Genomic DNA, 26,046 nt, shown 5'->3' with positions numbered 1-26,046 from the left:
TCATTTTTTAAAATCATTACTTCAGATTTCAACGATGAAATCACGTCATACAAGTCAGTTATTGTACTCCCAAATTTAGTTGATTGGGGAGCGTAACTATTTTGCACTGAAATAAGAAATACTTTAGTGAGCTAATCAGAATCTTCAAAATTTTTTAATAAATAAACTTGCATACGCTTTTTTACTTACAGGTTATTAAATTAGTGGTTGGGGTGTATCGATATAGCTACGAATATTAGCCACACTAAGGGGTACTGCCATCTCTAAGCCGATACTAAGCAGTGACTGTATGCACATCAATAATTCAATCATTATGTCTACACATATGTACGTACACGCAGCGGAGAAGCAAGGCACAAACACATGCAGATATCTTATCTGAGATATGCAATTATAATTGTGGAAGTATCGCTCACAAACACACGCGCATATGAGAGCTATACACGTACATTTGTAGTTATATTTATAGCAGATAACCAACTAGTAGATTCTAGAACAAAAGCGCCTAGAAGATGCAACGAGGAAATCAAAGAGTATAAAAGGCGTGAACAGTAGGGGCACTGCAATCAGTTTTGATTAAGCACGCTATCTGTCGAGCAATAATAGAGTTATTTATTGCCAAGTACTTTAATAAAGGCCATTTTGTATTATTAAATATTGGAGTTATTTATTCAACAGTTTAGTGATTCGAACCTTAGTAGAAGATTTGAAATAAGCGGAATTGCAGTAAATTCGTAACAATTGGTGTCAGAAGAGGAATTGTTGAATAAATCCCGAAGATTTCGAATACAACTTGGACATGGCAAAGTTGAGTGAATTGACGATCCAGCAACTGAAAGAGGAGTTGGAAATCCGTGGATTGGCTACTTTTGGCGCTAAATCCCAGCTAAAAAAATGACTAAGTGTAGCTATGATATTTGAAGGAATCAATGCTAAGGATTATGTATTTCATTATGATAACGAAAAAACAACAACAAAAATGGAAGAAAAAACAAAACACCGCAGACAATTACGAGCACAATATCTGCACAAACATCGACAATTTCATCTCAGCTGGAGTCACAGGAGGCACGCATTTCAGAAATGGCGTCGCAAATTTCATCTCAGCTGGAAGCGCGAGAGGCACGAATATCTGGAATGTCGACACAAATTTCGGAACAGGTATCATCGCAGCCCTTTGCGAAACTGGAAGAGCAGGATGCAAAAATTTTACAACTCGTGGACAAAATTGATGCCGAGGTAGAAGCGTTGAAAGGTCTTATGAAACAGTTACAACTAAATCGCGCAGCTGTTCCAGCGAGCAATCCGAAGGTAAAAACTCCATCTTTTGACGGCTCTGTTCCTTTCGAGGTATTCAAGCTTCAATTTGAGAAGACGTCAGCATTTAACAACTGGAATGCTGAAGATAAAGTTGCTGCACTGTTCGTGGCATTGAAAGGGCCTGCAGCTGAAATCTTACAGACAATCCCAGAGTACGAACGCAACAACTATGAAACATTGATGAGCGCTCTAGAGAGACGTTACGGAAGCGAGCATAAGAAACAGATATATCAAATTGATTTGCAAAATCGTTACCAAAAGGCCAATGAGACTTTGCAGGAGTTTGCGTCGGATGTTGAAAGATTGGCTCATCTCGCAAATGCAGACGCACCCGTGGAATACACCGAGAGTGTTAAAATTCAGAGCTTTATAAATGGAATACGGGATGCCGAAACGAAACGAGCTACATATGCGAACCCAAAGCCAAAATTTGCTGAAACGGTATCCCATGCACTGACTCAGGAAACAGCGTCACTTTTGGAAGTGGAAAGGCCAGATTGGGTAGACACAAATTTGGAAGCACTGAAGGGATTAAAACAAAAAAATGCCGGAGCTATGAAGTGTTTCAAGTGCGGTAACCCAAGTCACATTGCACGTCATTGCAGCACCGGTCATGGTAGTTCCAACTTGGCTGGTCGTAAACGCAAAGCTGGAGGAGATAAGCAAGAGCGAGTCAAATATAAAGATCGAGAACTTGCCCCAGCTATTGAATGTCAGGTGATACCTATCTCGCAAACTGGAAGGAAATCGAGCAGTCTTACCGTCAAAGGAAATGTGGATGGCAAGGAGCGTGTACTGACTGTAGATACGGGCGCATCTCATTCTTTAATCCGATCCGATTTGTTCAACATGAGAGTAAAGCCATTACCTGGTGCAACATTGCGTACGGTTACTGGCAGGTATAATCAAGTCCAGGGAGAAGTGATCTGTGAAGTCTTAATTGGGAGTATCATGGTTCTACACAAATTCGTTGCGGCGGAGATCGTTGATGAAGTCATATTGGGAGTGGACTTCTTAGTTAACCATGACATCAGGATCGATATGCCAAGAAAGATTATGCGCTATGAGAACCAGGATGTGCCAATTAACTTCAGTTTTCAGCAAGGGTGCAGCAATAAGCGAGTGCTGGTGAAAGGGATTCGACAAAAACCACAAAAGTCAAAGGCAGCAGATCGGGGCAAGGTTGATGGAACAAATGGGCCAAACAAATCAAAACCGAAGTTACCTGCGAGAAAAACACTTGCATTGACAAACCCTAATGGACGCACTGAAACGACTGAAAGAATTTTCCAGAAAGAATGCAAGGGTGGTTTCAAGTCAGCGCGCACTAATGTTGTGAAACGTTAACACGATACTGATTATGAAAAGCCAATTCGTCAAGATCAAGCCCTACGAAGTAGTTCATTGGCCAAATAACAGTGTGTGAGGGAACGGTCCATGATAATGACACCAGACAAGAACAATAATTCGGAAGGTTACTTGGAGGGAGATTTGGTACTGTTATACAACCGTCACCGGCGGAAAGGTGTTCCATCCAAATATCGGTGCAGTTGGGAAGGCCCGTACAGAGTTGTGAAGAGGATCAGTGATGTCATCTGCCGCATACAAACAATTGGGAAACCACGAACGGTTAGATCGAGAGATTTGTCTGATCGGGGTGAACAGACTTACGTGGAGGGCAGCGTTATGAATATTAGCAACACTAAGGGTTACTGCCATCTCTAAGCCGATGCTAAGCAGTGACTGTATAAATAAAAAATAAATAAAAGTGACTGTATGCACATCAATAATCAAACAAAAATCATTATGTCTACACATATGTACGTACACGCAGCGGAGAAGCAACGCACAAATACATGCAGATATCTTATCTGAGATATGCAATTATAATTGTGGAAGTGTCGCTCACAAACACACGCGCATATGAGAGCTATACACGTACATCTGTAGTTATAATTATAGCAGATAACCAACTAGTATATTCTAGAACAGTAGCGCCTAGAAGATGCAACGAAGGAATCAAAGGGTATAAAAGGCATGAACAGTAGAGGCGCTGCAATCAGTTTTGATTAAGCAAGCTATCTGTCGAGCAATAGTAGAGTTATTTATTGTGAAGTTCTTTAATAAAGGCCATTTTACATTATTAAATATTGGAGTTATTTATTCAACAGTTTAGTGATTCGAACCTTAGTAGAAGATTTGAAATAAGCGGAATTGCAGTAAATTTCTAACAATATTCTTCAGAAGGTATGATATTATTCTGCGACATTGCTAATTAAGGGTGTGAAAAAATGAGTGTTGTCGACTGGATCACGATCATCGAAAGCGATGTCAGCAGCACAATAAATATTAAAAGTCCTAGACTCGATTGGTTCAAAAAAAGCAGCCGTTAAATTTTTTACCTCAATTCCTATGAAAGCGAGACCAGTTTGGTTATTTTTTATTTCTACTATTTTATAAATTTTGTCCTGAACGAGGCAAAAGTTGTCAGGCTCTCTCAAAGAAAAGAGCGTATCGTTGGAAGTATCACTTACAATTTTTCCTTTTATTATCTTCCATGAGTGGGTACGTACATCATATTCTTCCTCTTTTTTAATATGGTAGCTAATTTCGACATGCTTTTTATAAATTTGTGCTGCAACACTTCCTCCCTTCCCAACTTTTCGTTTGATTTTTTGGATATGAGTCTCAAATTTGAACGCGCTTGTTCCATCTAATGACCCATACAGTTTGGCATCTTCGTGAATATGCAGCAAGGCGTGGAAATTTATGTTAGAAAGCTTTCATGATATAGTTTTGAAATTTCGTTTACAAAAGATTTTAAAAGAGCTTCAGCACAATCGTTATTAGATTTGCAGTCGGTTTGATCCAAATGTATCCTTAGAGCCAGAGATAGTTTCAAGAAATTTTTATACTTTTCTGAACCCAAAATATTTTTTTAATATAAATGGTCCCGTATAAAGTAAAATCTGCCTTAGTTCTGTTGCCTTCCACCTGTCAAGATCCTTCAAACTTCGAGGTTTTCTTTTAAATTCTCTAGTTATAAAGTTTCTATTAAAATACAATTGTGCTGAAATTGCTCCAATTTTGAAGATGCTAATGAGAAGTCTAAGTTTTTGCCTCTTTTCTTTACCCACACCTTCAATAAAGTACGCATTACGCCTAAGCAAAGAACGTGCATATAATCTAAAGAACACTGCGATACAATATTTATACTAAGCATCTCCAATGGCGAAATGGATTGCGTTATTTGATGTTGTGGCTGCAAGCGGTCTCTAAATTAATCATTTGTTCTAGGCGTGAATACGTTTTCTGGCGGAAAAACTAGCCGATGGCTAACTGATTTTCCTTCTTGAGTGCAACGACCATATGAATAGTAGCCAGTATGCCCTTTTGTTCCCTTTTGCAGGTACATCCATCACAAAAGAGCGAACAATGATACTTAAAGCAGTATTACCAAAAACTATCCCTGCCTTCATAACGAAATCACAAATAATGAGTTAACTTCTGTTGAAACTAACTAAATTTATTTATAACAACTACCCACCCAGCATTTTTTGAAATTATTAATCATATTAGAGTCTTTTTCGAGTCTCCAGCATGATCAAAATAAGCATATATGCGCTCATTTTCTAATCAGAAAAGACTCCCTCGTCGAGAGAAAATGGTATCCTATGCGCGATTACACTTGGTGAGCCTCTTTTAACCCATATTTCTAATCAGTATTTAGTCTTTTTCGAGTCATATTTACCATCATTTATGACTCTTATGGGAATAGTTTTTAAGTGTGTTTTAAAGCTTTTGCGATTCTTTCTCGAGACATTTAAGAGTATATTTGGAATCTTATTTTAACCATTTTTACAAACATTTGCGAGACGTTTAATGATCGTTTTTGAGGAATTTTCTACACATATTCGAGCCGTTGTAGAGTTATTCGTAAACTATTTTTGAAAACATTTTTTAGTCTTTTCTGACTCATTTCTTAGTCGTATTTATAATCATTTTCAAATCTTTTCCAAATACTTTTTTCGCCGCTCTTTGGGAGCATACTTCGACCTAAAATTGCATCCGAGCAGCACTTTGTATATCTGCGACACTACAGTTAAGCGCCAAGTAAAGGGAAGAGAAGGAATAACTGAAAAAAATAAAAAAAAGCTTTTTGCTATTTATGCACTTGCACGTATTTTATTTTATTCTTTTCAGTGTTGTTGATGAAAGTATAAGTATCTGATCACCACTGTAATAACGATAACAATATGGGCAATCACACCTGTCTTGTTAGTTAGTTAGTTGTAAGTTGACAACTTTGTAAAAACATGTAAAAAAATACCACCTAACGAGACAGGTGTGAATATCCTGAATATATTTAAAATGTAACAAATTTACGAATTATGTGAGCAACAACAAAATAACATACTAATAAACATAGTATCAAAATATTAATATTGCAATTTTTATAACGAAATGATGCGCGGAGTCTTAGCATTCTCCTGCATGGGCGTGTTGGAGTGCTTACATTTCTGTATTCTATCTTTAGCGTGGACAAAGTGCTTTTGTAGTACACTGTTCATGTCCTAATCCGTGCATTTGAATTTTAGGTGGCAAATATCTAAGAATAAAAAAAGTCAGTTCACTTTCGATCCTTATATATCTCTGGACCTAACCTTATCAGCCATTTACTTTGATGTATCACAAATTTAAAAAAAAAATTATTTTTTGAGTTACATCTGTTTATAGTAAAATGTACTATATATGTATATATATATGCAAATGTCTACCTACTCTTAATTGTTGTAACTGCAAAGCATTTTTGTATGCACATCAATAATCAAACAAAAATCATTATGTCTACACATATGTACGTACACGCAGCGGAGAAGCAACGCACAAATACATGCAGATATCTTATCTGAGATATGCAATTATAATTTTGGAAGTGTCGCTCACAAACACACGCGCATATGAGAGCTATATCCAGTTCCGAAATGAAGTCTTTCAAAAAATCAATTGCGCAATTTGGCTTTGATGTACCTTCATATACACCAACAAGGAATACGTAGCTAGCCCCAACAACCTTAGCTAGTATTGGTCAGACTTGCTTTAAGCTACTTTTAAATAAAGGCAGACCATCAATACCGAAATCTAAAGTTCTATTAGGGGTTTTCCAATTGTTTCCGGATAAGACATCTTTTAAACCGTTCTTCAGTCCAAAGTGAATATATTTACCTTCCCCAACATTTCTCTCAACAACACAATATGGGGTTTTCAAAATGGTTCTGCTATCTTTTGGTACTTTAATATTGCATCTTCGCAACAACAATAAAAGTGCGTTAATTGCACAAAAACTTATTTGAAATTGTATAGCCCATTTCCCAAGCTCGTCACACAAATTGAATTCATTTTCATCGCTTTCACTTTCACTAACTACTCTCAATTGAAGGTTGGTCTAATGCCACAAGCAGCTCGATACTGTCTGCAGAATGCAATCTTTTATTTTCTACAGCTAGTAATTTAACGGCTTGCTTTTTAGCCTATCGTTTTAAATGCTTAGCTGACATTGCCTCTCCTATACCAGCAAATCAGTAAATTTACTTCCGTATTTTATTACGTTAGCACCACGCGCGATTAAATTTATAATGCGGCCGATATCAACTATTGTAAATTGAAGTGCAATTCTTCAAGACTTAATTTCTTTGAAAAATTATGTTGCTAAAAGCAATAAAAGCAGACAAAAATTGTTTACTCAATCATATTTCGATCCCCAATGTGATCAATTTGAGGTCGCTTTACATTTTGTTGTTGCTTTTTCAATAAATCATATTTCACTCATTAGAGGGAGTCGATTTCGAGTCTTCTTTTGATCGCAGAATCGATTAAACAGTTTTTAGTCATTAAAAGGAGTCGAAAATGTCTCATTGTGGTGATTTATACTTTAATCAATCTTCCATAAGCTATGTGGGTAATGGCAAATTTGCCCGAAAATGTTTTTGCATTTGCAGATTTAATCCTCATTTTAGATAAAGTACGTTTTATACTGAACAAAAAAAAAATATATTTGGTACAAAAATATAACATAACATTTTTATATTATCTTTTATTGTATTTCTTATTTTATTTTATTATATATTCTTTTATTTCAACTTAGTTTATTATTATTTAATTGTAACTTGACTGAATCGGAATCACGTCGTACATTAAACGAAAAAAACGTCCCATAACGTTTTTGATTTTAGGTCAAAACGGCAACCGGCATCATAGCCGCCGTATTGCAGAGCCCGTATATTACCTCATATCTACATATTAATACGCCAACAAAATTTCCATACAATCTATTGACAGGCTGTTTCGCATACTTAGCATACGTAGAATCATATAAATGTTATATGAATCGATTCGAATGGATCAGCCGCAGTGCATAAGCCTATTTTTGTTAACAAATATTAATCTATTTGTTTATAATGAATAGAAAAATTGTTTTGTATATTCGAACAATCTCGCCAAATATCGAAATTTATTTTCGTGCGCAAAGCGCACCATCTGTAGGACCAATTATGTAAATGCTCTAAGACACAAACCTGAATTCGAAATTCGAAAAGCTGCGTAGTTGTGTTGCTCAAATGTTTCTCCTACCTACATCTGCGTACGCGCCAGACGGTGAAAGAATTAAACATGGTTTCCCATTGTTGCCAATTACCTATAGTGGCCTATACCAAAATCCTAAAAAAATGATTCAAGGTTCGATTCGAGCTCAAGGCCAGAACAATAATTTTTTTCTAATGATAATTATTGTTATTTTTTGATTTTTCTAAATTTGAAAAATTGTATTTTGTTTTTGGAAAAGTAAGTACAAAATTTTTCAGAAAACCTGCCATAGCTGCGCAGATAGATCCATTTCGAAGGGTGCTAAGCTAAATTTGAAAAATTGTATTTTGTTTTTGGAACAGTAAGTAGAAAATTGTTCAGACAACCTGCCATAGCTGCGCAGATAGATCCATTTCGCTTAGCACACTTCGCTTAGCACACTTATCAATAGGCCGATAAAATCAAAAACAATCCTAAAAAATTGTTCCAAAATAGTTTGTAGCGTACAAAAAAATCTTAAATAGAATTAATTTTTGATCGGCCCTCTTTTTGTGGCAAATTTCACTTACACGTAAATACACAGGTCTTTATTTAACAGATTATTTATTATACTCAGCTGAGCAGAGCTCACAGAGTGTATTAACTTTTTTCGCATAAGGGTTCCCCGTAACGGCATAAACTAATCGAGATGGATATAGACTTCTATATATCAAAATGATCTGGGCAAAAAAAGAAATTCATTTAGCCATGTCCGTCCGTAAACACGATAACTTGAGTAAATTTTGAGATATCTTGATGAAATTTGGTACGTAGATTCCTGGTCACTCATCTCAGATCGCTATTTAAAATGAATGAAATGGGACTACAACCACACCCACTTTTTCGATATCGAAAATTTCGAAAAACCGAAAAAGTGCGATAATTCATTACCAAAGACGGCTAAAGCGATGAAACTTAGTAGGTGGGTTGACCTTGTGACACAGAATAGAAAATTAATAAAATTTTGGACAATAGGCGTGGCACCACCCACTTTTAAAAGAAGGTAATTTCAAAGTTTTGAAAGCTGTAATTTGGCAGTCGTTGAAGATATCATAATGAAATTTGGCAGGAACGTTACTCCTATTACTGTATGTGTGCTAAGGAAAAATTAGCAAAATCGGATTACGACCACGTTCGCTTTCAAAAAAAAATTTTTAAAGTCAAATTTTAACAAAAAATTGGAAATCTTTACAGTATATAAGTCCTTGTCCACGAGCCGTGGCTGAGTAGTAATGGCAGAAAGATTTCTGGATTAAGGACTGGAAAATTCAACACCTTGGTGCATGGGGAGGCAGGTAAGCCTAGATCCTGTGTGCTTGTTAAAAAAGATATTAAAGCTTTTATTCTCTCCAATTTCAGCAATGCTAACGTAACCACGGTCTGCCTCGAGCGAGGCAGTAATAAAATGTGGGTAGTCTCAGCGTACATGCCCCATGGGGACGTAGCGGGACCACCACCTGCGATACTGGGCGAAATCACCGCTGAAGCAAGGCGGAGAGGTGTTGACGTGATCATCGGTGCCGATGCTAATGCCCATCATAGCATCTGGGGAAGCTCGGATACCAATACTAGAGGTGAGCCTTTATTTACTTTTGTTGTATATGATGGGCTTTGTATATGGAATAGGCGAATGACCCCACTTTTATTACTGCGGTAAGGGAGGAGGTCCTGGACCTGTTGTTGTTGTTGTTGTTGTAGCAATGCTCGCCCCACCTAATAGCCGCGACCGATCACAAATTGTCATCAATATCCTCTAACGGGAGTCCAAGGAAACTTGCCGTTTCAACAGGGGTGGACCATAAGGAAAGGGGTGTTAGAGGCGTTGGTTCCACATTACAATTAAAGAGATGGTTGGTGTCATGTGGGACACATTGCAAGCAGGGCATACATTTTGTATGTCGGGGTTGATTCTGGATAGGTAAGAGTTTAACCTGTTACAGTATCTAGAACGAAGTTGAGCAAGAGTGACACGCGTTTCCCTGGGGAGTATGCGTTCCTCTTCTGCGAGTTCTGGATATTTTTCTTCAAGTACTGGATTCACCGGGCAATTCCCGACATAAAGGTCCGACGCCTGTCTATGGAGTTCACCAAGGACCTGCTTGTGTTTTTCCGCTTCATACGGCTGGGTTCTCAGGTGCCGTATTTCCTCAAAATGCTTACGAAGATGACTCCTTAGGCCCCTAGGCGGTGCTGGTTCGTCAATCAGATGTCTGTTGGGATGCCCAGGTTTCTGGGTATTCAACAGAAACTGTTTGGTCAGCATCTCATTTCTCTCCCTGATGGGGAGTATTCTCGCCTCATTATGCAGATGGTGTTCTGGGGACATAAGAAGACAGCCCGTGGCGATTCTGAGAGCAGTATTTTGGCAGGCCTGTAGTTTCTTCCAGTGGGTGGTTTTTAGGCTTGGCGACCATATGGGTGACGCGTAGCACGTAATCGGCTGGCTAATTGCTTTGTATGTGGTCAAGAGCGTTCCTTTATCTTTTCCCCAGGTACTGCCAGCAAGGGATTTGAGGATTTTATTACGGCTCTGAATTCTTGGAACAATTGCGGTTGCGTGCGCACCAAAATGTAGATCCTGATCAAACGTCACACCCAAGATTTTCGGGTGTAGGACAGTCGGTAGCGTAGTGCCATCGACGTGGATGTTCAATATGGTCGACATTTGGGGCGTCCATTTTGTAAATAAGGTCGCGGAAGATTTAGTCGGTGACAATGACAGGTTTCGGGAGGCGAAAAAACTGGAGAGATCAGGGAGATAGCCGTTTATTTTATTGCATAGCTCATCGATCTTTGGGCCTGGGCCTGTGGCCATTATTGTGCAGTCATCGGCGTAGGAAACGATTGTGACTCCTTCCGGTGGTGAAGGTAGCTTAGATATGTAGAAATTAAACAAAAGCGGGGATAGGACACCACCCTGTGGCACCCCTTGTTTAATTCTCCTTTGTTTTGATGTTTCGTTTCTGAATTGCACCGATGCCTGCCGACCACCCAGATAATTTGCGGTCCACCTTTTAAGACATGGGGGAAGGGTAGACCCTTCCAGGTCTTCCAGTAACGAGCCATGGTTGACCGTATCAAAAGCTTTTGATAGGTCTAACGCTACGAGTACTGTTCTATGGTGGGGATATTGATTCAAACCGCAATTTATCTGGGTGCTAATGACATTTAGCGCGGAGGTAGTGCTATGGAGTTTTCTGAAGCCATGCTGATGAGGGGCTAGCTGCAAATGTGCTTGGAAATGAGGGAGAAAAATGGCTTCAAGCGTCTTTGCCACTGGCGATAGGAGAGATATCGGACGATATGACTCACCTACGTTAGCTGGTTTCCCAGGATTTAGTAGCGGGACCACCTTGGCCATTTTCCATTTCTCGGGTATGACAAAGGTGGAAAGATACAGGTTGAAGACATGCGCTAAATATTTGAAACCCTCTTTCCCTAGGTTTTTAAGCATCGGCATGGCTATGCCGTCTGGGCCCACTGCTTTGGATGGTTTAGCCCGACCAATGGCGTCCTCAACCTCTCTAGCGGTGATGGTAATTGGTGACGCGCTGAGTTTGTGTTTATGTGCACGTCTATTGGCTCTCCGTCTATCTTTGTCGACCGTAGGATGCATTATATATTGTCGGCAGAAAGCGCTCGCGCATTTTTTCGCATCCGACAGCACCTTATCGCCAAAAGCGATGGAAACTTTGTCTTTGTGCTTAGTCGGATTCGATAGGGACTTTACGGTGGACCAAAGTTTACCTACACCGGTAGAGAGGTTACAACCTCTTAGGTGCTCTTCCCATTTCGCCCGCTTGTGTTCGTCCACAAGCAATCTGATGCGTTGGTTTATATCCCTTATTTGGGGGTCGCCTGGATCAAGCTGTCTTATAAGGTCGCGTTCCCTCGCTAAGCTCGCGGCCTCCGCCGGGAAGTGGGGCCGGATTTCGGGAATTCTCCCGGCGGGAATGAAATGTGCCGAGGCGGATTCAATGACCTTACGGAAGGCACGTTCCCCTTGGCTGGCATCAGTCGGGATAGGGAGGGCAGCAAAGCTGCTGTCTGTTGCAGATTTATATTCTTCCCACTTTCCTTTTTTGAAGCTTATGAAAGTGCGTTTTTCGGTGACGATGAAGTCGGCGGTACGCTCGAACGAAATAAGTATGGGCAGGTGGTCGGATGCCAATGTTACCATCGGCTGCCAGTTGACGCAGTTTACGAGTTCTGCGCTCACGATTGAGATATCTGGCGAGCTATGACAGCTTCCTACCATACGTGTGGGGGCGTCTCCGTTAATTGTGCAGAACGTCGTTTCGTCTATTTGATCCGCCAACATCTCACCCCTACTGTCCGCCCGCAAGTTTGAATGCCATAGGTCGTGATGGGCATTGAAATCGCCTAAGATAATGCTATTGTTGCCAGTGAGTAAGGCCTCGATATTAGGGCGGTATCCACTGGGGCAACAGGTGACAGGAGGGATGTAGATGTTGATGATTTCTAGATTTGCATCGCCTGACCGGACAGATAGGCCTTGACGTTCTAAGACATTGTCACTGCGGTCGATGCCAGGATCAAATATATGATATTGCACAGAGTGGTGTATAATAAACGCGAGGCCGCCTCCATTTCCGCTCTCGCGGTCTTTCCTGTGGACATTATAACCAGAGCAGGTCTGCAATGCAGATCTTGCTGTGAGTTTAGTCTCTTGAATCGCAGCAATGCGGATGTTGTGCCGCTTCATGAAATCGACTATCTCCGTAATCTTCCCAGTTAGTCCATTACAGTTGAACTGCAGAATTCTGAAGTGCATGAGGGGTGACGCCGCCACTCTAGGGGTAAGTGAGGGGTGACTACGCCTAGGTTGTGGAAGGCCAGGACGCAATTGCTGTTGTGGCCTTGGGACTGCGCGCCCTTGGGCAAGCATTGGGGTACCCGGATGATTTGGGTTTGCGACCTGGCAACATGGCGCGATGAAACCCGTCGAGGGGTTGCCGTCGCGGAGACCAGAACATCTAGGAAAGTGGCACCACCCAAGGCAGGAGCTGCATTGAGCGGATGTCGCAAACCTATATATTCTGTGCTGGCAGACGGTGCAAACGGAGGCAGGGACTAAGAGTCTGTTTCCCTGACCTGCACGATTGCTGCCAGAAAAAAGGGGAGGAGAAGAAGACGGGGGCAGGGGCTGATGCTCAGCATTGCTACCAGCTCTACTACGAAGGTAGTAGTTATGAGTGGTATCAGCTGTTTGAGTTGTTGGCGCCGTGGGGCGCGAGCAGCAGCGGGTACTTGTTGTGGCTTGCTGAGCAGCGAAGCTGCTGGAAGGTAGTGGGGATACGCTTAGGCGTAGACTACGGGACGCCCTTGGGCGTGAGCAGCAAGGAGCCACAAAAGATTTATAAAAGTTACGTGGACGTCGAGTTTTGGGATCAAGCCCAGAACAACCAGTCCGATGCAACCATCCCTTGCACGAGACACACTGAACAGAGTATGACCGTCCTAAAAAGATTCTTTTCTGGCAAATGCAGCAAAACCATTTCTCAGGACCGGGGTGAGGAGACGGACCCGGATTGGGTTCGATACCTTCCCGGAGTAAGAGAATATGTAGCAGTCCTGCTGCAAGGAGCTGCTGGGAGGATGACAATTTGTGGGAGGGACGAAACAAATTAAATGGGGTCACACTGAAATGACAGTCCTTGGTCGGGAAAAATCCCGAGTCGCTCCGGTACATAGAACCGACTGCCTTGGGAAGGTCCTGGACCTCGCCCTGGTTAGTAGAGTACTGGAAGGGCGGGAGGGTTCTCAACGAGCACTCCTTCTCTGATCACCGATATATTCAGTTCACGATGAACGAAGAACGTCCCGGTAAAATATCTTTTAGGAACCCTAAAAGTACTAACTGGGACTTGTATTGTAGGAATGTAGCATTATGCGTCATGCCCATCTATGCAATACATTTACGGCATTACACATCATGAACTTCTATGCTAAATACTTCTTAGTAACAATCATATTACAATATTATACAACATAAATTATTGAACTAACCCAGCGGTTAGCTAACATCAATGGAATGCCGAATATGAAACCTTTGTCCGTTCACAGCTAATAAATTCGGCTTAGTACTTACATACAACCAAGAATATGAATTAACCAAATATTCCCATTGCACATGAATATCGATCTGCTGACTCTGCATACAAATCTACATGCATGCATGCATGGTAGTACAAATATACATATATGCACAATAATACAAATCTACATATATGCATATTAATACAAATCTACATGCATGCATAGTAATACAAATATACATATATGCATAGCAATACAAATCTACATATATGCATAATAACACAAATCTACATATACTGCATAATGCATATATAATTAGCTATAAAAAATTAAAGAAAAAAACTTTTTTAAGAATAAGCTTTTATTATTTTGGTTAATAAAATTAACTAAAAAATAAAAAAAAAAAATAAATGTAAGGCGCGATAACCTCCGAAGAGATCTAAGGCCGAGCTTCTCTTCCAATTTGCGTGGTGCTCCTCTTGATTTTTCCCTACAAATTGGCCGGACGGGACCTACATGTTTTATGCCGACTCCGAACGGCATCTGCAAGGCAGATGAGTTTTCACTGAGAGCTTTTCATGGTAGAAATACAATCGGAGCGCTTGCCAGACACTGCCGAGGGGCGACCCCGCTTAGAAAAATTTTCTTCTAATTGAAAAATCTTATTTCTAAAATTTTGATGTTGCTTTGCCCGGGAGTTGAACCCAGGGCATACGGTGTGATAGGCGGAGCACGCTACCATCACACCACGGTGGCCGCCTAATTAACTAAAAAGTAAACAATAAATTGACTCTAAAGAAATTTAACACTTTATAAGTTCATTGTAAGCTTAAATGATAATTAGGCTTTTTCGTCTGCGACAAAAAATTCTATATTGTACATAATTATATATTTTTAACATTAAAACTTTACACCTAAATTATTAAATCTTACAGTTTATATCACAGTCCTAATTGTTCTAATAAAAAACGTGTTAAATTTTGATGGTATAATTAAGAACATTTAGGATCTCATTTTCTTGCTATCGCAATGTAACACGCTTTTATTAGAACAATTAGGACTGTGATATAAACTGTAAGATTTAATAATTTAAGTGTAAAGATTTAATGTTAAAAATATATAATTATGTACAATATATAATTTTTTTGTCGCAGACGAAAAAGCCTAATTATCGTTTAAGCTTACAATGAACTTATAAAGTGTTATATTTCTTTACAGTCAATTTATTGTTTACTTTTTAGTTAATTTTATTAACCAAAATAATAAAAGCTTATTCTTAAAAAAGTTTGTTTTCTTTAATTTTATTTTTTACTTTTTAGTTCGTTTTATTAACAAGTAATAGAAGCTTGTTCTTAGAAAAGCTCTAAATATAAGTATAGGGGGTGAAACAAAAACACATATATCAGTTACATCTGCGTATAATGCGTATTGGAATTTATTAGTACACATTTTATGCGCAGCAACTTCAGAGGTGTATTTAAAGTTTAAAGCATTGTAAATATAAGTATTGAAGTCATGAGCCTGGACATTTGCGCAATTTTAGTGATGTAAATTGCATAGCGCCAGCGCCAATGCGGTGCCAGCTCAATGGTAGCTCATTGACGAAATTACTCCAAGCGAATTTTTGACGCTTCTTAGTAGTGAGTGCGTAGTACATTTTACTTGCGCTATTGAGTGAAACGACTTTTGTGTGTCAGGCACGAGTTTGGTGTTATTGGCGCTACTGGCAATGATGACACTGAGCTGTTGACGGTAGCGCTGGTAGTTCAGATTTTGAATCAGAGAAAGAATTGATAACCCGTGTGAATTATTATGGATTTGGCCGTGTAAATTATTATGGTGTATTTGTATATTTTAGATTTAATGCACAATTAATATTTGCGTGTTTGAGCGGCCAAATAATAACAGTAGTATTGCTAAAGTGCTGCTTAGTAGATGGAATGTCGCTAATTTCTTAGCGATGATCAGCAGATTGTCAATATTTCGTTCAACGGACGCACGAAATTGCCACGTCTGCTCAAATTTTCCAAGATTTTCCATTCTTGATTTAACTTAAGCTGTTATGCCAATATTTTTCAGCCAGCTTTTCTCAAATAGGTAATTTTTCCAAAAGCAAAATAAATTACAGAAAAGATTACAGAGTTAAACAGCCTTAACAGCTATGTTGGTTATACACAGAAATACAACAGAGGGTTGTGTCACCGCTTTTCGCAAGCGTTGAGATTCACCACGCGTGACACGCGTGATTCACCACGTCCAAATATCACAATCCACGGATAGGTAACGGCGGGTTTGTATGGGACTTAGGCTGTTATGCCAAAGTAAATACAAATCTTTACCGATAACTGTGTTATCGATTAATTTATCGAATTCTAACAAAGTAATATTGCATTGTCATCGGAGTTATACATGTGTGCAAAATTTCAGCTCAATCGGACACCGGGAAGTGTATCAAATTTAACTTGCAAGATTCCATTACAGACAACAAAAGTGAAACTAAATAAAAGCTTATAAAAAGGGAAAGAATTTTTGTAATAAAGGAATATTGATCTGATAACCAAAGACAACGCATCTTTTTTAATTTTTTACTTTTCATGGCGATCCTGCCAGCTTGATAAAAAATCTGCAAAAATAGCTAAAGATCTTGCTGGAGGAAAAAATCCTGCCAGTTTTATCTGCAATAAGCATAAGATTTGCTGACCAAGCAAATATCGCTTAAGATTTAGCTGCTCAGAGATCCTGCCCAAGAAACTTTAAAAAACAAAGTATAAAAAAGTTAATAATTTTACCATCCGGGCAAAAGTTGAAAGGATCCTGATACAAAGGATTACAACTGCTATCACAGCACAATAACGAAGAAACAAACAAAGAAGGCAAATAACATTGAGGAACAAAATTAATCAATTCCCGGCAACAAAGTTGCTGTACCGCGGGCTCACAGCGGTAAAAATCTAATATTATGTTCAGACTTACTCGTTTAACGGCTCATTCTTGTTTTATGAGTAAAACAAGTTGAAAACACGTGTTTTCGCCTTGTAAAATCTGTCAATAAAATAAGTTGAAAACACTTGTTTTCGCCGAAATTTAGATTGAAAACAAGTTGAAACCATTGTCGGCACTAGAAATTATCGGTAATAATCGATTAACCTGTTGTCCCATAACTAATATGTCATTTTGTTTTGAGTGGTAAACTTATTTTCGGGTGATAAATTTATTTAAAATATTTGGAATACAATGGAGAAAAAGCAATACAAAAAAAGAAATCAATGGGGAGAGGGCACTGAAGCTGTTCTGATAGATATATTGCGAAGTAAGGTAGGAGAGCTTCGAGGTGTGCGGAAAAATAGCCACATTGTGGAGCAAATGGCTGTGGAGTTGGAACAACTTGGAGTTGTGTAAGTTAACAAATGTATTAGTTAACCTAGTCCCGAACGTTTAACTTTCATATCGGCTAACAGATTTGCCACCGCTAAGTTAGCAGCAGCTAACATAGTCACAAGCCGAGTTCAAACTTCTACTGGGCTTATTATGTTAGAATACTTGATACAAAAACAAGTACATATCTTCATCGTATGATGTGATCAGTGAAAAACATCCAACAACAGTATAGCTATAACAATAGACTAAAGTTACGGTACAACATATTTGCTATTGCATCGACTGTGCGAAGGTCTAAATCAAAAGCTAATTGGTGATAGCAGAACAGTTCCTACCAACAACATCACGGTAGATTGAAAAGAGTTTTGCTGAGCTATGACTTTGGCTTAGGTTTAACAATGTCATACAAATCAATTGTAAATTGTACTCAAATCGATTAACATCGGTAAAATAAAATTAAATATTTTCATATGAAAATTAACGTGTTTAACTGGCGCCCAACTTGAAGGACCAAGGACCTACTAATTAAAAGGACATCCGAATCCTGGAGGACCAAGGACCAATAAAATCGAGAGGACATACGAATCCTTGAGGATCACGAGCCAACTTATTTAATTAAAAATTGTAAGTGATTATTCAATAAATTTTCTAAGTGGCTAAGAATACAACAAATTTATAAATCGTGGAAAAGTGATATTTATAATAATTGTCAAAAGTTTATATGTTAAAATCCGTGTTTTAAATGTGACTTTAGCTTTTGATTAAATTGAGTTTAGTTGTCGAACTATATTTTTTGTTCAAACTTATCGAAGTTTTTAATATTCTTTAAAATTCTGAGAGTTTCCTTGTTTATATGAGTGTTTAAAACACGTAAAGGTAAATCTTAAAATCTTTGGAAACTATATGCTTCAAACTGCAGTAATTTTCAATTAATGCACTTACATGTCTTCATTCCAGTAAATAATATAGAGTTTTCTTTACAACAACGTTTTCTGCTACTCTAAAGAATAAAGTGCCACGGTTTATAGCAATACGACAATTCTTTGTCTATTTAAAAATTATTCTTAGAAGACAACCGACTAAATATTGTCATTAAAGCATTTCGATATTCAACTTCGAAAAATTTACACCCTTATTAAATTTTTCTACCAAGCTTTTTAATCAGTGAGTGCGGGAAAATGTTTCCTAAAAGAGATGAGGTAGTAGCAATTGTTGAAGAAGTTAATGAGCGCACAAGGCAGGAATTATCTGACCAGCTTAACCGTTTGACCTTGGCAATTAATCAATTGCAGCCACGTGCAACATTTACCTGTATCTATTAACCCAGCGGTTGCAGAAAATAGTTCAAGTCTAGACTTAATAAAGTCACTCCCTGAATTCAGTGGTGATTCTGCTTCCTACCCAGCCTGGCGAAGCGCAGCCGAATTCGCCATCAAATATTATACAGAGGGATCTGAAAAATACTACATTGCTATGGGTATTTTCCGAAACCGAATTACTGGTTCTGCAAATGCCACTCTTGCATCTTTTAGTACAGTGCTTAATTTCAAAGCAATCATAGCTAGGCTAGATCAGGAATACGCAGACAAACGGCCACTTTATGTTCTGGAGAATGAATTAAGCATTATCAAACAGGGTAATCAATCTATTACTGAGTACTACAACGAAGTAGATAGAAAATTGTGCCAAATAATTAATAAACAAATTATGACATATAGCGGAAGAAGTGATATCGTTGCTACATTTAACGAGCGTGCTAGAGAGAACGCCTTACGGGTTTTTATATCAGGCCTTCGCCGCCCACTATGCGATATCCTTTTCTCCGCCAGACCTAAAGACCTTCCCACTGCCCTTGCAGTTGCTCAAGAGCTACAAATAAGCCATAGACGACATGATTTTGCAGAAGCTTTCGCTGTCGGAAACACCAATAAATTCGATAGGCCGATAATGTCGCAGTATAAACCAACAGATCACAATAATCGACCTCATGCTAGTAATCGTTTTAACCCAAATCGCCCCAATAGACCAACCCCAATGGACGTTGATAACTCTACAAGTTATTACAGACAAGGTAATAGAGTTTTAAGTCCACCTGTCCAACAGCATCAGCAAATTAAAAATACTCCTAATTATGCCCCCAATCCGCATAACCCAAATTCCACCTTCCCAGTTGCATATAAGAGAAATCGCAAACAATTACATTCCAATCGTTCACCTTTTCATAAATTACAAAAGGTAAATTGTATGCCAGTAGAACCGGAAAATTTTTCAAATGACGAAGAAAATTTTATCCAGAATAACCATTTTGAAAACGAGCACCATTACGGAAGTCCTGAATATGACTACAATAACTACAATGATGATGTTGTGGCGGAATATGGAGATGAAACAAATTTTTTAAACTAAAATCGCTCCTTCCATTTATTACAAAAACGTGCGCAAATGGTAAGGAGCTTCGCATTTTAGTTGACACAGGCACATCAAAAAACTATATTCGGAACTTTTCATTCGATGGTATAATAGGCTACGATTTCTTAAGGCAAATTGACGCAACAATTGACACAGTTCAAGGCTATTTAATTCATCGTAATGGTAAGGAAAGGCTACAATATTTTGCATGCGAACAAGTAAATTTAATTACATTAGAGGAAGATTCAGTTCCCTCAGTATTCCAATCACAGTTTCGCGAGGTAATAAATAGGAATATTAATGCGTTTGCTGATCCTAATAGAGCATTACCATACAACACGACCGTAAAAGGGAAAATTCGTACAAATACGGATGAACCGATATACAGCAAGAGTTACCCATATCCAATTTCTGTAGCTCCCTTCATAAATAACGAAATAAAAACCCTACTTAAAGAAGGAATTATAAGGCCATCTTGCTCGCCGTACAATTCGCCAGTTCACGTTGTGTCTAAAAAAGGTTTCGATCAAGATGGAAAGCCAAAACTGCGAATGGTGATCGATTTTCGGAAACTTAACGAGAGAACGATTCCTGATCGATATCCCATTCCAGATACATCAGTAATCCTGGCTAACTTAGGAAGTTCAAAATATTTTACCACATTAGACCTTAAGTCAGGTTTTCATCAAATCATCATGAATGAGGAAGATCGACAGAAAACGGCGTTTAGCGTCAACAATGGAAAATACGAGTTCTGTCGATTACCCTTTGGGTTAAGAAATGCACCCAGTATTTTCCAAAGGGCAATTGATGATGTTTTGCGTGAGTTTATAGGGAAGTATTGTCATGTTTATGTTGATGACATAATCATATATTCTTCAGATGAGGAGTCTCATCTAGAACACATCAACCACATACTACTAAAACTTCAAAATGCGGGAATAAGAGTTTCTCCTGAAAATTCGAAATTTTTTAAAACTCAAGTAGAGTTTCTTGGGTTTCTCGTTTCTAATACAGGAATCAAAACTTGCCCGGATAAGGTTCATGATATAATTAATTACCAACCTCCACAAACCCTTAGGGCTTTGCGTTCATTTCTTGGTCTCTCGGGATATTACCGGCGTTTTATAAAAGATTACGCTGCCATCGTTAAACCTCTGACTGTTTACCTTCGCGGAGAAAACGGGCATGTTGGTGCACGCAGTTCGAAAAATGTGAAAGTCGAGTTTAACTCTGAAGCCTATCAAGCTTTTGAACGTGTAAAACAAATATTGGCCTCAGAAGATGTTTTACTGCAATACCCTGACTATAACCAACCCTTTGAGCTTACCACGGATGCTTCTTCAATAGCAAAAATCACAAAAAGGTCGGCCAATCACTATGATTTCACGAACGCTTTCTGCAACCGAGCAAAATTATGCAACAAACGAGCGTGAGCTACTCGCAATTGTGTGGGCACTAAAAAACTTCGTCATTATTTGTATGGAACCAAAGACATAAAAATCTTTACTGACCACCAACCGCTAATTTTCGCAATGTCTAAGAAGAACCCAAATGCGAAAATGAAACATTGGCGGGCATTCATAGAAGAGTTCGCTCCCAGATTTCATTTTAAACCTGGAAAAGATAATACAGTCGCAGATGCGCTTTCTAGGCAGTTTTCGCATAATTTAAGCGAAGTCGCGTCAGATGAAACTGTACATAGCGAAGGATCTTTAAGCAAAGTAATTAAGACAGTTAATTGTCCCATTAACCAATTTAGAAATCAGTTAATGATCTCCAAATCTGATTCATTTAGCAAAACCACCAAAATTCTTTTTAAAAAGATGATGCGTCACTCGATAATTTTTGATACTCCGGAAAACCTTACTCATTGCTTAAAAAGTATTATTAACCCTGACGTCACCAACGGGGTATACTGTGATCTTCAAACCTTAGCACAGATACAAAATACAATTGTAACAGCGTTTCCAGGAATTAAATTTATTCACACCGAACTTCTTCTAATAGATTTAGTTAACAGAGATGATCAAATGGAATTGATAGCGACGGAACATAACAGAGCTCATCGCGGCCTACATGAAAACTTTCGACAGATTTCTCGTAAATATTACTTTCCAGATATAAAAAAATCATTGAAATCAGTAATATCAAACTGTAAAATTTGTCTGGAGAATAAATATCAGAGAAAACCTCCCGATCCTGGAATAGGCAAAACACCAATTCCAAATCTTCCAGGTGAAATTCTCCATATGGATATTTTCATATCTGTTAAGCAATTGTTTTTAACGTGTTTAGATAAGTTTTCTAAGTTTGCTATCGTGAAACCTGTTATCTCAAGAGCTACATTCGACATCAAGTACGCCGTGCTGGAAATTTTACTAGTATTCAATAATACGAAAGTTATCGTTTCCGACAATGAAAAAGCTTTCCAGTCAAATGCAATTAAATTTTTACTAAGAGATACCTTTGGGATAAATCAATTTTTTATTCCCACTCTTCACAGTGAAAGTAACGGTCAGGTAGAAAGGTTCCACTCTACTCTATTGGAAATCGGACGCTGTATCAAAGAACAGCAAAAGATTGATGATACTGTTGACCTGGTCCTTTTAGCAACTCACAAATGCAATCGTAGTTACCATTCGGTCATCGATGCTAGACCGACAGATATATTTCATAATTGTGTTGGGGAAAAATTGGATTCCATAAGAAGAAAGTTATCTGAAACTCAAGGAAAAACTCTACAAAAAAGAAATCAAGGTCGAGTAGTTAGAAATTATAGTCCAGGAGATAAAGTTTTCCTAAAAAGGAATAAAAGGCTTGGAACTAAGTTCGATAAGGTATTTGTTGAGAAGATAATTGAAAAGGACCTTGGTACTACAGTTCTAATTGATGGCAGAAAAGTACAAAAAAGTAATCTCCGGTAAAAATAATTAATTTGTGTCCAACTTTTATCCAATTTTTAATGGAAAATATATCAAAATGAAAAATTGTAGGTGCCTATAATTATATTCGCTTGTAAAATATTTTTATTATCTCATTCAAATTTTTTTTCTCTTGGCAAGCAGAAAAAATAGTTTGAAGCTAAATAAAAAAGGCAGAGTATCTCCTTAAAATAACAACAAACACACTAATCTAATATGTATATTAAAATAATATTCTAACCACTTGTTAATCTTTGAATTATCATCATAGCCTTAAAAATGTAAAAAGATCAAAATATGTTTAGCGTTGTATATCACTTAAGTTCGTTTTTTACTATTTTGGAAGTGCTTTAGTTCCAATAGTACTTATTTGTAGCCAAAGTCATGCAAAACCAAAGCAGCCACGCAATCACATTTCCAATCTCGACACATATAAAATAAGATGAGAAATATTTACTTCCATGAAACGAGGACGCTTCGAAATTTAGAAGGGGAGTAGTTAACAAATGTATTAGTTAACCTAGTCCCGAACGTTTAACTTTCATATCGGCTAACAGATTTGCCACCGCTAAGTTAGCAGCAGCTAACATAGTCACAAGCCGAGTTCAAACTTCTACTGGGCTTATTATGTTAGAATACTTGATACAAAAACAAGTACATATCTTCATCGTATGATGTGATCAGTGAAAAACATCCAACAACAGTATAGCTATAACAATAGACTAAAGTTACGGTACAACATATTTGCTATTGCATCGACTGTGCGAAGGTCTAAATCAAAAGCTAATTGGTGATAGCAGAATAGTTCCTACCAACAACATCACGGTAGACTGAAAAGAGTTTTGCTGAGCTATGACTTTGGCTTAGGTTTAACAATGTCATACAAATCAATTGTAAATTGTACTCAAATCGATTAACATCGGTAAAATAAAATTAAATATTTTCATATGAAAATTAACGTGTTTAACTTGTACACTCCAGCAGAAATAAAATCAAAAATGCATAACCTGACGTCCAGATACAGGTGAGTTGGTAGTCTTAATACCTGGCAAGATTTTTTTACAATTTTATTTATTAACAAAGGAAGGAGAAGGCACAAATTGGACCATCTGGCGGCGCACCTTCAAGTTGGCCACTGTATGCAGAAATGCACCAGCTTTTGGCACCATTCAAAAGTTATAATCCTGAAGGGCTTGTTGAGGACAGCATTTATGGTGAGATATTTTATATTTATTAAGTGAATTTTAGTACAAGTTTACTCAAGTTATCGTGTTTACTCAAGTTATCGTGAACACGGACAGACGGACGGACGGAGACAGGGCTGAAATGATTTCTATTTGGACGTTGATAATTTTGATATTTAGCTTGGGGCTTCCCAAGACAGCTGGTTCCATGCACCGGAGCTACTCGGCATTTTTTTCCCGACCAAAGGCTGTCATTTCAGTGTAACCCCATTTAATTTATTACGTCCCTCCAACAACGCCCCGCAGATCACGCTTAAGAGTACTAAATAATAAAATTAATGATTTATACAATTTAACCCCTAATTGAATTTTAAAATAAATTATAAGCCAAAACGAGTTAAATTGTCCATTGCCTTATTTTGTTATTTTATTGAATTAAAAAAGTTTTTTAATTGCAGAAAATGTCGAAACCTTGGATTTCACTCTTGAGTCGCCAGAAACAAGCACCTACGAATCAGCAGTGCCTTCTAAGGATTGTGAATCTCCCACGCCATCCACGTCAACGGCTGCTCGTTCAGCTAAAAAAAAAATTTCAATTAAAATTTTTGGAAAAAATTGATAAAATTGAAAAAGAAATGGAAAAATGTAGCAAAGATTTGAGGGAAAGCGATAAAAAATTCGAAGAAAGAATGAAAATGAAGAAAGAAAAACAAAAGCTTTAGAAGAGTATGTCCAAAATAACAAGGAAGTAACTCAGGCCTTAATTGAATTTTTAAACAAATAATTCTAAAGATAAAATAATTTTTTTTAATGTAAATAATTAATTTGTGTTGGGAATTTTTTTAGCGAAATCAATATTTTTTGTTTTTAGTTACTGAGTACTATTATTATTAATTAGACCACCCCAATTTTTAGTTATTCAATATTTAATTTTGAATATGCATTTAATTTTTAGTGAAATGAATTTATTATGTTTTAGTTTTTAAGTAATATTACTTTTACTTTTATGCGAAAAATAAGACTGGAATAAACAAAGTACCTTTTCTTGAACAAGAGTATTTCAAAGTTTTTTTATTTACTGAAAAGGGTAGCTAAACTTTTTCGAATTATTTCTGCATTATTTTGACGGTCGTTTGCCGATATTTCTTGATGTGGATATTGACGATTTCTTTCTACAATTTGCAAAGCGGAAATCCATTTCTCGTTAATACTGTCGTTCCTTTCGTTTAAAAAGTTATGTAGGACACAACAAGCCTTTATAATAATGTTGGCATTTTGTATTTGATTGTCTATGCCCTTACCAATTCGTCAAAAACGCGCCTTCACGTGACCAAAGGCATTTTCAACAACTCTTCGCACTTTGGAAAGAGAATAGTTAAAATTTTTTTCGTCTTCATTTTGAGATACTTGGAATGCATATGGTTTCATCAACGTTTTGTTAATACGAAAAGCTGAGTCTCCTATAATGAAAATCGGCACATCAACACCGGAAACCGGTGTGCGCATTTCATCCAGGTAAGGACATTTTTACAACTGTGTTTTCAATGTTGAGGACTCGAAGATTTGGGAATCATTGCACCGTCCTGGATTGCCAACATTAATATAAATGAACCGGTATCTGAAAAAAAAATTGTATATCTTCCTTTATAAACAACATAATCATAAAGGAACACACCTTGCATCGACCAAAGCAAGTAGGATAGTCGAATACCATCCCTTGTAATTATAATAATCAGTTGCAACTTCACTACGTGGATGAATCTCAATGTGACAACCATCTGAAATTTTTAAAAACAAGAACGTTGACATACATAGCTATGGTAACCCAAATTTAACAAACCTATTGCTCCCATGCACTGAGGAAATCCTATAGGTGCGAATCCTTGTACTAGTTCTGATACTTTTTCCCTCATTAAGGGAAAACTAGGCATGTACGTAAGGCTCAAATGTTTCCATGTCTAAGTAAAAAACTCAAGTACTATTTCACACACAGTGGACTTTCCAACTCCAAACATGTTCCCTATTGTGCGATACTCTGCCGATGATCCCAACACGTAGAGGGATATGGCTACTCGTTTGTGTAAAGAGATGGCTTTTCTTAGTGGGGTATCTTTCTTTTCCAACACTCTTAAATTATCGCAAAGTTCTAT

The 26,046-nt window shown here is 37.9% G+C and overlaps 2 protein-coding genes across 5 annotated transcripts in view; both read left to right on the top strand.

Annotated features, from left to right (window-relative positions):
• Window positions 1-3,446, top strand: part of LOC137236955 (uncharacterized) — a 151,026-nt gene extending 147,580 nt beyond the window's left edge. For both annotated transcript variants that reach the window (XM_067760040.1, XM_067760041.1), the window contains exon 2: window positions 192-3,446. In XM_067760040.1, the coding sequence (XP_067616141.1) occupies window positions 1,084-2,667 (1,584 nt within the window). In that variant the 5' untranslated portion in view covers window positions 192-1,083 and the 3' untranslated portion in view covers window positions 2,668-3,446. The remainder of the gene's footprint in view (window positions 1-191) is intronic.
• Window positions 1-26,046, top strand: part of LOC137236957 (protein anoxia up-regulated-like) — a 1,647,042-nt gene that overhangs the window by 604,689 nt on the left and 1,016,307 nt on the right. The gene's annotated exons all lie outside the window — the stretch shown is intronic.

Source organism: Eurosta solidaginis, chromosome 1 (genome assembly GCF_040869045.1).
Source record: "Eurosta solidaginis isolate ZX-2024a chromosome 1, ASM4086904v1, whole genome shotgun sequence".
In the NCBI taxonomy this organism is placed as follows: Eukaryota; Metazoa; Arthropoda; class Insecta; order Diptera; family Tephritidae; genus Eurosta; species Eurosta solidaginis.
Note: the sequence above shows the minus strand (reverse complement) of the source record. Positions and strands in the feature narration are given on the sequence as shown.